This window comes from Neopsephotus bourkii, unplaced genomic scaffold (genome assembly GCF_033783945.1).
Source record: "Neopsephotus bourkii isolate Nb327-2 ecotype Australia unplaced genomic scaffold, CSIRO-AGI_Nbou_v1 NB_1288, whole genome shotgun sequence".
NCBI classification, from domain to species: Eukaryota; Metazoa; Chordata; class Aves; order Psittaciformes; family Psittacidae; genus Neopsephotus; species Neopsephotus bourkii.
The window spans coordinates 491,329-503,691 of NW_026901772.1; the positions used below are offsets into that span (position 1 = coordinate 491,329).

Below are 12,363 nucleotides of genomic sequence, written 5' to 3' on the forward strand. Positions count from 1 at the left end.
CCATCAACTGCCTGCAGCAGCATCCCTAGTGCTAGGGCCGGACAGAGGATGCGGCCAGTGAGAGACGTTTGGTTCCCTGCTGGGAATGGGACCCAAGGAGCCCCTTCAGGCTCCGAAGTGGGGTGGCACAGCCCTTAAAGAGATGTTGCATTTAGCCCTCTGCCTCCGAGGCTCGAGCTGGGGTTTTTGTTGTGAGGACAACAGGAACTGCCTCGTTGTTGTTGCTCTCCTTTTTGCCATCTGTGTGGGTTTTCAAATCTGTTGATTTCACTTAAGCTGGACATTAAGTGTTCAACTGTTGGGGGGTGGGATGGGGGGAACAAGGGGTCATTGGGGTTTTGTTTACTTTTTGGCAACGTCCAAAAGCAGCCAGGATGTTTCAGGGCGAGCAGGAATCTGGAGCTGCCCCAGCTCCGTTTCTCTGTCTTGGCTTTCTCTGCATTTATTTCCTGAGGTCCTTTCTGGTTTGGAGCTGTTGGTTTTGTCCACGGGCCCATGGCTTCCCGATGTGGGTGCCAGATCCTGAGCAGCCGAGTGTGAATCCCTTCTCATCCCCAGCGGGTGTGGATGTAGCCAGCAGCCAGTCCCTGCAGCAGGGATGCCAAGGTGGAAGCAGTGCTGCTGGTGGGGATGGAGAGCTGGGATGAATTCCTCGTGGATGAGCAGAGCTGTTGGGAAGTGCTGAAGAATAAAGGTTGAGGATTGGATTGGTGGGAAGGAGAGGGCAAGGAGGGGTGCTGAGCTTGAGGGGTGCAGCTGGGCAGCACTAGGGCTCGTTTGGAGAAGGACATGAGACCTTGGGAAGGTGGGAATGGCTGGGATGGGATGAGTTACTGAGAGGTGTGGAGTGCTGGGGTTAGGCACAAGATCCCATAGGGGCATCACACCTGGCTTTCACACAGCCCCGCTTGGGAGCACCGTGTTCAAGAGAGCTGCTCTTTTTCCTCCTTGATGAATTTGTTCTCTTTCTTCCTCCTTTGCTTCCAAGAGAAGGAATCTCTACAGTCCAGGGGAGATGTATGGGAAGAGGTTCATCAGCTGTCGGCAGTGAGCAGGATTCTGGGAAAAACACATATATGGTTAAGTGGTATTTCCTATCACCATTAGAATAATGTGAAGAATTGCTTAAAAGGACCCTGTCAATTATATATATATAATATATATATATAGTTTTGCATTTTTTTTAACTCTCTGTGGTTTGTAAGATCCTTTTAGAAGCTTGGAAATAAAATTTCCTTCCCCACCTGTTTTCCTCCTTTTTTTCTTTCCCATTTTCACTTGAGAAAACCGAACCTTGTCTTTCCCTGTGTCTCTCACAAGGAGCAAATACAAAGCTGGGATTCAACCTACCTGTCTCTAGCAGAGGAGGCTCAAAGGCTGCTCAGGTGAGGGGGGTGTTGTGTTGATCCCTGACAAGGGCTTGTAGGGACAGTCAAGGGGGAATGGTCGGAACTGGATGAGCCTTAAGGTCCCTTCCACCTCAAACGAGTCTGTGATCCCTTAGCTTGTATGGGAACGGTGAACAGGCACATCCACCATAGCACCAGCATTCCAGGCACCGCAGGGCTGAGCTGCACCACAGCCATGGCACAAGAGCTCTTCTGAGGCAGAGAGTTGACAGCATCACCCAAGAGGAGCTCATGGGGGCAGCCGGGGCTGCTCCACTGAACTGCAAACAGGAGTGGAAACGATGCTGAGCGACTCCACACTGAAGCAGGGGAAGGGATGCTCCAGGCACCCTCCTTCAGGAGCTGAAACGCTCTCAGGGTCAGCTCTCAGCTGACCTGGCTTCAGGAGTGGGGTTTCTCTAAAAGAAGCCTGATAAAACTTAAACTGATGATTTTAAATAGCGAAGCACAGAATATGCTGTATATATATATATATATTACCTACAAGAAATGCAGCCTTTGGAGAAAATAGTAGTTTATTGTAACCAAAGGCCCTTTCTCACTAAGATGAAGTCTCCAGCTTCTACCTGCTTTTCTAAACTTGAATTGAGAACAACCCTTTTTAAGGGAGTCATTAGCAGAGTCCGTGAGGTCTGGTCCAGGTTGGGTTCATCTGGAGAAGGATGTGAAATAACCTCGTTATTTTAATCCCCTTTAATTTCTCTACTGACTATTTAGGGATCAGATAGGGAAGGCCGCACCTTGGAGGCAGGCAATAAGGACACTCAAGTCACTGTCAGGGATGCTCCTTGCCAGTCCCTGGATTAGTGGTGAGGGTTCCAAAGAGGAATGTTGGGTTTATTTCCAGAGCACTTTATAGCATGTCCTCAGCACACCTCAGCTCCAGGGTGGGCTTCATCTTGTAAGTCAATCTGGGGTGCTGGCACAACCTTAGGCCCCCATTGCTGGCAGCTCTGGTGCACTTCTTGGGCACTAATAGGTCTAAATTGGTTGAGATAACAGTGACCCAAAGGGCCCTGTTCAGAACACAACAAGAACCCTGTGGCAGATGACGAGTTTCAGCACTTACATGGTACCCAACGTTGGTGAGCAGAATCTTGCCCTAAGAGGTTAATTCCCTCGATTCTGCCTGCACTGATAGGTGAGAGCAGACCTCAGCTGCTTAGAACTTGCTCATCATCTGCACTGAGTACTTTTAGCCTTGCACTGAGATGCTCCCAGGATCCACAGTGCATGGGAAGTGCTCAGTTACATCTGGGAGCCCCATGACAGCGCAGAAGCCGCTGTGCCACGCTCAGCTCTGCTGAAGGCACACTGGTGGTGTTGTCTACAAGCTGTAGTAAGCAGGCAAGGAGCCTGCCCTTTACCACTCAGCTCTGACAGTGTCAAACAGTCAGGACAAAGAATAGACTCAGTGGCTGTGGTGTATCCATGGCCAGGGCTCCTCGGAGCTGCAGCCACGCAAGGATGTGAGCAGTGGATGCTGCCCTTTAGAAGCAAATGGCAGTTGGCAGCTGCTTTCATTTCACCCCATGCTAAAAACCACTGCTCTGACAAGAATCAGTTTGTGCAAACGAGTAACCACAAGATCTTTGTTTCCTCATTCCCAGAATCCAGGCGTAAGCCTGACTCAGAAGTTATTCATCTTTGCTGGATGAAAAGGAGGAATGTGCCTTTCTGTGGATGCAGTCCGCTTAGTAAGTAGCTTTGTTCAGGAATAATCACAGACGTGCTAGGTGCTCTTCCCTTGGGAGGTTATTGGCCATATTAGCTTGTGTAGCTCATGAGTACCTTCTAATCCAGTTAGTCGATAGTTTGTAAGGACTGACTTGGAGCCCAGTGAGCACAGCCATCCTTCCAGATGAGCTTTCCAGTGACAGGCAATAACCAGCACAGTGTTAGCACACAGCATAGGGGATATTAAGTGCCTTAAGACCTGCAAAATGACACCCTCTCATCACACGCAGTGAAAAGAATCGCAATTTATTAAGTCATAGGTTTCAAAGTTCTGTGAAATTGAGGAGCTAGGAAGTGTGGTCATCGGACAAGAATTTGGAGGGCTCATGTACAAATCTGAGCTTAGCTTGAAAGAATTCATACAGCAAATTTGTACCAATAAATCCAATTTTTTCCTGTTATATGAATCTTTCAAGCTTCTTGCTGGGCAGTGCAGTGAAGCCTTCGGGCTGCTTCCTATCTTCACTTCCAAATAACAGCAGTATGTTCTAGCTGCTTTGCATGGATTCCACTCCGTGTCTTTGTCAGCACTGGAGATCTGAGTAACTGGGTTTCTTCTGCCTTCATTCTTCCCTCTCCCACAAAGGAGACCTCCTCTTTCTTGGGGCCACGCTGGTTGTTGCAGAACCAGAACACGAAACACAAGAACTTAACCAAAAGCTCATTCCACTCAAGCTGAAGGCAAGGCCCTCAATGGTTTGGTGTCATGTGCGTTCCATCAGAAGTGTGCTCTGGACCTCTTGGCTGTAAGCGGCGCAGGATCGCACCATGTTGTAAGCTCAAGCTCTAATCAGCAGAAACCTCGGAAGCAAAGAATGTCCCTATTGTCTGTGCCTCCAAACACACAGGAAAGGAACCACAGGCATCCCCATAGCTTGTGATTTGAAAGGTTGAAGGAGGGCACTTAAAAACCCAACTGGTTCCAATCAGGGGAGGCAGTTCCAGGACACAAGCAACAGAAATGCCACATGGACTTCACTGCTTCTTACCTTGACCTATGGTCTCCTACAGGAATTAGCAGTCAGTGTTTGAACTGGTAAGGGGATCAGTAGGAGTACAAAAAGGACTGTGTGACCTGAGCACACTTGTTTTGGCTTTAATGAAAGGAAGGGTATAAAAAACAATGAAAAGGGTGCTCGATACTGGTCTTCAGCTGGGCATTGAGCCATTGACCACAACTCTTTGTGTGCAGCCATCCAGCCAATTCTTTATCCACCGAGTGCTCCACCTAGCAAATGGATGTCTCTCCAATGTAGAGACAAGGATGTCGTATGGGACAGTGTCAAACGCTTTGCACAAGTCCAAGGAGATGCCATCAACTGCTCTACCCCTGTCCATCAGTTCTGTAGCCCCATCCTTGAAGGCCACCACATTGGTCAGGCAGGATTTCCCTTAGCGAAGCCATGCTGGCTGTCACCAAGCACCTTGTTGTTTTCCATGTCCCTTACCATGCCTTCCAGGAGAATCTGCTCTGCACCCATGACTGTTGCTACAACCGCCCCTGTCCGGATGCTGTCGGTGCCCCAGTGCTGGTGGCTGTGGTCCAGCAGGGCCTGGCTGCTGTCCCAGTGCTGCGGCCCCCAGGGAGCCTTTCCCAGCCATCAGATGCCACCTTGCTGCCAGCCTGTGCGACCTGTCCCCATCCTGTCCTCAGCATCCCTGCAGTGACCCCCTGACCCCCAGCTTCATCCTGGCTGCCTCTTGTGGTAGCATCCGTGTGTGCCCCATGTCCCTTACAGCCCTGTGCCCCCAAACCCCACTTTATCCATGCTCGTGCTGGGGCTTGTCCGGGGGCTGTGACCCGGGGAGCGTGGCCATGGGTGCACCGGCCATGGGTGCCTGCGTGTGCAGAGCAGGGTGGCTGTGGCTGTGCCTGGGGCACACGTGCAAGGGTGGATGAGCGTGTGCAGCTCTAGGGGTGCACCCACGGTCAGGGACCGCAGCACGGGTGTGTATGTGCCCAGGGCACACACGGGCAGGGGTAGGCACATGTGTGCTGCACACGGGTGTGGAGGGATGGAAGTGCATGTGTGTGCTTCCCTGGGAGCATGGGCACACACGGATGTGCACGTGTGAGTGAAAATGCAGCTCCAGCTCCATTTTACAGTGCTCCCAGATCAATGTCTTGTGGCTGTAAACAGCTCCCGGTTGTTGTACCCCCAGCATCCCCCGTGTGCACAGGGTGCGAGGCTGCCATTGCTGGGGCTGCTGAGGGAATGGCAGCCCCCATGCAGCCGTCCCACAGCAGCCTGAAAGCACTCCTGGCTGTGGCACCCGGCAGGCACAGGGTGTCTTGTCCTGTCCATTGCCTGCAGATGCTCTCCTGTGGCTGGGCGGAAGCCACGGTAGGGGCAGTCCTGTTGTGAGGAAGAGGCAGAAGACAAGGCCGGAGGAGCCCATCCTGCAGGGACCCAGCCAGGTCCTTTACCTGTGGGAACACAAGCACAGCCTCGGCCCAGGTTATTGAAGGGAACGGGCCTTCCCATGCAGGAGGGGCAGGATTACGCACTTTAACAGGAGCTCTCCCCTGCTCAGAGCCTTAGAACCCGGCCCTGGCGCTCTACAGGAGCTCCATCCTCCATCCAGCCATTGAAACCAGCCCAAACACAACACACTTTCACTGGGCCTTCTCGGGGCTTAACCCTGACCTGCCCTGGGCTGCTCCAGGGATCTGCTGTCAACGCCTGCTTTAGAACACTGCCATCCCATTGGCATCTTCCTGCCTTTTGCCTTAGCGTTTCCTAGCAGCTGCTGCAGATGTGCACGCTCCAGCATCTCTTGTACAAGGGACAAATCCGTGCAATGCCAGGTGCAGTTTCTTACCAGCACCTGCCCAGTAAATACAGGTGCTTTACACACAGATCCCAGCCCCTGATCACAGCTGCGTTACAAGCACACACATTCAAGCTGTGACTGTTCAGCTGCCCCCAAGTGATGCTTTGCATCTGCCTCATTGTGCTCGGGGCATTCACGGGCAGCTCCTGCAGCTGAGGCATCCGGTTCCTGCACTCCCCTGCCCAGCCCATGGCAAGGCTTGACAAAGGCTGCAGGCAGCCGCCATGGACCTGCAGGCAGGAGGACACAAATATCCCCCCAGGTTATCAGCAGGCTGAAGGGTTTCCTTAGGGCAGAGGCGTTCTGAGGCACAAGGAGCGTGCAGCAGCTGCAGAAGCAAGCGGCCCAGTGTTAGCACTGCAGGAGTTGGCTGGGCCATTCCCTGCAGGTAAAGGGCCCGGCAGGTTGGAAACACAGGAGCTGATGGAGGTGATGGAGCCAATGGGGCTGATGGAGCCAACGGAGCCCATGGAGCTGATGGAGCTGATGGGACTGATGGAACTGATGGGGTTGATGAAGCTGATGGAGCTGATGGAGCTGATGGGACTGATGGAACTGATGGGGCTGATGGAGCTGATGGAGGGGATGGAACTGATGGGGTTGATGAAGCTGATGGGGCTGATGCGGCTGACGGAGCTGATGGAACTGATGGGGCTGATGGGGCTGACGGGGTGATGGAGGTGATGGGGCTGATGGAGCCAGGGCTGCGCTGCCCCTCTCACTGTTCCAGCCAGCAGCTCTGGTGTCACCCAATCCATCCCACCCGTTCCTCCCAGCCCCGGATTCATGCCCAGGGCACTTTAAACACCCTGAGCAGGGCTCCTCCTGTGTGCCCTGCGTCTTGCAGGCACTCTTGAGGCTTTGTCTGTGGGGTCTCTACAGACGGCCCCAGTGCTCCCATAGATTGAAAGGGTTTGGGGGTTGTTCTCCTTCACTGCACGGCTCCAGTTTCCATCCCGGCCGTGCCACCGGTGCAGCACTGGGAGCCGGATCGGGGAGCGGCTTCTTTTGAACATGGTGATCAAACAACTGACCCCCCCATCATGGAGACCCCCCCATATCCCTGACCCCCCCATCATGGAGACCCCCCCATATCCCTGACCACCCCCATCATGGAGACACCCCCATCCCATATCCCTGACCCCCCCCATCATGGAGACACCCCCATATCCCTGACCCCCCATCATGGAGACACCCCCATATCCCTGACCACCCCCATCATGGAGACCCCCCCATATCCCTGACCCACCCCATCATGGAGACACCCCCATATCCCTGACCCACCCCATCATGGAGACACCCCCATATCCCTGTCCACCCCCATCATGGAGACACCCCTATACTGGGAACCCCCCCAACCCCTCTGTGCCCCCCCCAGCCCTCAGCCTTCCAGGAGCGCACAGTGGCCAAGGTGGACGATTTCCTGGAGAGTTACATGGGCATCCGGGTCAGCGAGCGAGCTGAGCCCCCCCACAGCACCCAATGGGGCTGGGACCTCCCCCCATGGGACCCTTCTATGGGACCCCCCCCGTGGAACCCCTCCAATGGATACTGGGACCCCCCCCCCCCCCCCGGGTTCTCCCATGGGACCCCAACCAATGGGTGCTGGGATCACACCATGGGAACCCCTCCATGGAACCCCCCAATGGGAGCTGCCAATCCCCCTGTTAGCCCCCCCCCTAAGAGCTCCCATAATGGCTGCTGGATCCTAAAGGTATATTAATGGATATAAATGGGGTCCTAATGGGATCCTCAAGGGATCTTAATGGGGCTTGAGGGATATGAATGAGGTCTTAATGGATTTTAATGGGGTCCTAATGGCATCCTAATTGGCAATTAACGGGCTCCTAATGGGATATTAATGGGGTCCTAAAAGGATACTAATGGGATATTAATTGGATATTAATGGGGTCCTAATGGGGTCTTAATGGGGTCTTAATGGGATCTTAATAGGGTCCTAAGGAGATCCTCTTGGGCTATTAATGGCGCCCTAATGGGATCCTCTTGGGATATTAATGGGGCCCTAATGGGATCTTCATAGGATCTTAATGGGATGAGGGGTTAATGGGGACCCAGTGACATGGACAAGGGTAAGCCCTGACCCCAGTACCTGCTCCTGTCACTGAGGACCCCAGTGCTGGGATTCCGGAGAGGTCCAAAGGGTGCTGGGATGGGTGTAGGGAGCTGGGATGGGTGCTTAGTGCTGGGATGGGTACAGCCTTGGGAGCTTATGAGGTCCTAAGTAAGGTCCCAAGACTGGAAGTGGGAAGTGAGGGTGCTGGGACCCTGGGATGGGTTGGATGGAGAAGGATGGATGGGGCTTGGAACAACCTGGTCTAATGGAAGCTCTCCCCCTCCCTCTTCATGCCATGTTTTAATGGTGGGACAATGATTGGACTTGATGCTCCTGAAGGTCTTTCCCAACCTGGCTGATTCCCTGATTCCCAGCCGCTGCTTCCCACTGTTCCCTGCCCTCCATCCCTCATCCCCATCCCTCCCCATGGACCAGAAGAAGAGGTGGGCATGCAAAGCATCCTCACTATGGGAAAAGAAGGCAACTTTACTGAAGGTCGAGGCAACTTCAAGCGATGCCACTCCTCAAATCTTCATCCTTAGAGCCTGCAGCAACTGCTTCACCCCAGTGAAGATCTGCAGCACCACCCGTACTGGGCGGGAGCTGACTCCACTGATGCTGGAGGCGGTGGGTGCCGGCATCTTCTCCTGGACAGGGGTATGGGAGACGTGCTGGTGCCTCCACGTCGGGGGCGTCGTGGAGGCTCCCATGGAGCGGAACATTCCCAGCTGGTAGAGGATCCACTCATGGAAGTCCTGCGTCGAGGTGTAGATCCCCGGTCTCTTGGCCCTGGCGCAGCCGCGGCCCCAGCTCGTCAGCCCCACAACCCAGTAGAAGTTGGCGCCCTTGTCCCGGCACATGAGGGGACCGCCGCTGTCACCCTATGGAGGAGAAGGAGCGAGGATGAGAATGGGGATGGGTCCCCACGGCAATGCCAGAGGGGACCACCACTGTCAGCCTATGGTGATGGAAGCTGGATGCGCTTCCGAAGCAGGGATAAAGGAGGATGCAGAGCAAGGCCCTGCAGATGGGAGAGGAGAAGGCAGCCCCAATGGCACATCCCTACCTGGCAGGTGTCGATGCCACCCTGCGGGTACCCAGCGCAGAGGTTGTGTCTCTTGATGGCCCCGCGGTACCATTGGCTGCTGTTGCAGAGGTTGACATCGATGAGGCGGACCTTGGCCTCCTGCAGGGCTGATGGGGACGATGCCCCCGCTGTGGGGACACAAAAGGGGTCAGGATTAGGGGGACAAGGGATGGATTTGGGGGTATTGGGGGGTGAGAAGCTCCATGGGAGCCATCAACACCCTCTATAGCCTGGGCTGCATCCCCTCTGCTCTGCATCCTCAACATAAGGAGGACATGGAGGGACCTTCAGCGATGGGACAAGGGGTGATGGGTTCCAACTGAACCAGGGATGCTCAGCTTGGAGAGAAGGAAGCGGTGGGACACTGGGATGGGTTGGATGGAGAAGGCTGGGATGCTCCATCCCCAGTCAGAGCAACCTCAATAGACCTGGATGAGCTTTCCCCTCCCTTCCACCCCATTCCGTGAATCCATGACCCGGCATTCCAAGGCCAACGGGGCCGTCGGGCACTCACTTCTGGCCTCCCTCGCGCCCCATCCGCTGACGAAGCACTCGGACAGCTGGGATACCCTGAGCGTCGCATCGGGCAGGCAGGCGAGCTGCACGTGGTACCCGCACCGCACCGGCTGGTCCAGCTCCAGCAAGGCGATGTCGAAGCCACTGGAGGCGCTGGTATAATTTTCATGGACCACGACCTGCCGGATCCAGCGCTTCTGGGTCTCGGAATTGGCCTGAGCCAGGTCCGTGATTCCGACCATCACGAACCAATCCGTGATGAAGCTGGGAGGGAGTGGAAGAGCAGGGATTAGAGCCGCAGGACAAGGGGTGCTGGGTTCCGACTGGGAACTGCAGGGTGGAGATAGGGAAGGGATTCCCTGTGAGGGCACTGAGGTACTGGGATGGGATGGATGGAGAAGGTTTGGATGCTCCATCCCTGGCAGTGCTCAAGGCCAGCTTGGAGCAAGCTGCTCTATGGAAGGCATCCCGGCCCATGGCAAGAGGTTGCAACTGGATGGTCCCAAGCTCCGTTCCAACCCAACCCAATCCATGATCCGTAACATCACATTCCATTTCATTCCATGCCATTCCATTCCATTCTATGGGGAAGAGGATTGGGAAGGACCACATTCCTGCTGCTTCACAACGGGAAGCACTGGCCCAGCGCACCTCAGGCTCAAGGGCTGTCAAGCTGGAAGCAGCCTTCTCCTGAGCACTCTTCCCAGTGCATCCAGGATGGGGAAGGGGACGGGATGGGAGCTGCTCCTTGGCTATTCCCTATGGCTGGAATCCCTTCTCCCCCTTACTTTTGCCCGATGAAGCAGTGAGCGGCCGTGAGGACCCACTGGGGGGTGATGAGGGACCCCCCGCAGATGTGCGAGAAGCCGGTGGCCGTGGGGAACTGGATGCTGACCATCCATGGCCAGGCGCCCTGCTGTGCGTCCACGCCTCCGACAATGCGTGACATCCCATAGTAATCAGCCATGGGACGGGTACCGCAGGTCCCTCTGGAAGCAGAAGCCCAACACCTGATGGTTAGGAATGAAGAGCGAGCATCGTCCCACCCCACAGGGTGCTGCAGGGACAAGGGACCCTATGGGGTGCCTCATAGCTACACTGTGCTACCACATGGGGCGATGGCAAGGAAGTGGGGCTCTCCCAATCCCACCACCCCATTGGTGTAACCAGGGTTGGGAGCAGCAGTATCTCCCTATGAAATACCAGGAGCCCCAAGCCTGGTGCCACTCACCCACAGCTGTCCCAGGAGCCATGCACCAGCCAGGGCAAGAACAGCAGGATGAGGACTCGGAGAAAAGCCGTTGTTGCCATCACTGCAACAAAGAAACTGCAAGCAAGGCGCTGCAACCACAGAGCTGCAATCACCACTGCGCCCAAAGCGCAACTGCCCCAGGGATACGGGTGCCGGATGCAGGTCCCTTGGTGCTGGGGCTGACGTCATAGAGAGGAAGGTTCCATGGGGGGTGTTTCATGGGGGGGGTTCCACGGGGATGTCCATGGGGGGCCCCATGGGGGGGCATGGGGAGATGGGGGGGGTCTGATGGGCTTGGGATGCTCTGAATCCCTATGGGATGCTCTGGAGCTCTGTGGGGTGCTCTGGAGCCCTGTGGGGTGCTCTGCTTGTGGGATGCTGCGAATCCCTGTGGGATGCTCTGAAGCGGGAGGCTCCCTGGAGGGGAGGGGTCGGTGCCCTCGGGGTTTGGGGAGGCAGCTGGGGGTTGTACCGGTGGCTCTGGGGTTGTACCGGTAACGCTGGGGTTGTACCGGTGGCTCTGGGGTTAGGGCAGGGGTGGGTGCGCAAGGCCCTGCCCAGCTCCAGGACCCCCCCCTTCAGCTGCTTCCCCCGCTCTGAGCCGTTGCCCTCCCGCAGTGTGCGAGGTCCGGTGTGAGACGTTGGAGCTCCGAGCGGAGCTGTCCCAGCAGCCTGGTGCCTGTCCCTGCTGCCACCTGAGACAAAGGGGCACAAAATCACAAAATGGAAGAGAGAAACCCTTAGAATTAGTTTTCAGTAGTGTTAAGTTTGATGGCTTTGTAACAGTAGCGATGGAAAATGATTGCGGTGCATGATACATAGAGAAAGTTTGTCCCTGGGGTTTTCTCCGAATCAATTTGGCGACTCAGGTGGGACCCTCTCTGCTCGGCTGCAGGACCCGCTGAGGACAGGGCTCCCTAGGGCCCTCGGGGCTTTTTCCTGGAGGGACCCCTCGCCTCCTTCGGATCACTGCGGGAGCAGACAAGGACCATCTTCCTAAAAGGTACCTTTTCTTTTGTGTAGTCTGAAAGGTGCAGGGGGCATCTTGCCCAAAGACTCAATTGGGAATTGGGCTGGTTTGGTAAGCGTACGCATGGTTTGGAAGCCTTCCGTAAACCGAGATAGGAAATGTCGTAGGTAAAGGCGTATACCCGGCTGCCAGCGTCCGTTTGGTATACAGCCAAAGGAAGCAGGGGGCTTCCTGTGGGTTGGGTCCTGCAAGACGCAGGGGGTGTCTTGTGGAAATGGTTTTGGATCTTGTTGGTATTTAATTTATTTTGTGGTTTGTTATATTAAGGTTGATTTTAAGTCTCTGTCTCAAGTGTTGTAACTGTGTGGAGTGTGTCTGGGGCATCCCGTTTGTGTGTGTGTGTGTGAATGTGAGATTGATAGTGGAAAATCAGCAGAGTGAAGAGATCTTGAAAAAGAATCCTTTTGGGTGCATTTTGGCACA

The 12,363-nt window shown here is 55.0% G+C and overlaps 1 protein-coding gene across 1 annotated transcript; it reads right to left on the reverse strand.

The window, feature by feature from the left end:
- Nucleotides 1–8,579: 8,579 nt before the first annotated feature.
- LOC133218838 (acrosin-like) lies at nucleotides 8,580–10,969 on the reverse strand. Its single transcript, XM_061365633.1, has 5 exons — nucleotides 10,890–10,969; nucleotides 10,447–10,668; nucleotides 9,657–9,922; nucleotides 9,122–9,270; nucleotides 8,580–8,936 (listed from the first exon to the last, which is right to left on the reverse strand). The coding sequence occupies exons 1-5, from the start codon at nucleotides 10,967–10,969 to the stop codon at nucleotides 8,580–8,582; spliced, it is 1,074 nt and encodes a 357-aa protein (XP_061221617.1).
- Between the last annotated feature and the right edge of the window lie 1,394 nt (nucleotides 10,970–12,363).

What these genes read in the sequence shown, in the direction of transcription:
- LOC133218838 (XM_061365633.1), bottom strand. Translation starts at nt 10,969, where the DNA reads ATGGCAACAACGGCTTTTCTCCGAGTCCTCATCCTGCTGTTCTTGCCC. An exon ending in GGGCGCGAGGGAGGCCAGAA is followed by an intron (nt 9,271 to 9,656) that starts GTGAGTGCCCGA and finishes GTGTCCCCACAG; the next exon opens with CGGGGGCATCGTCCCCATCA. An exon ending in GTGGCATCGACACCTGCCAG is followed by an intron (nt 8,937 to 9,121) that starts GTAGGGATGTGC and finishes TCTCCTCCATAG; the next exon opens with GGTGACAGCGGCGGTCCCCT.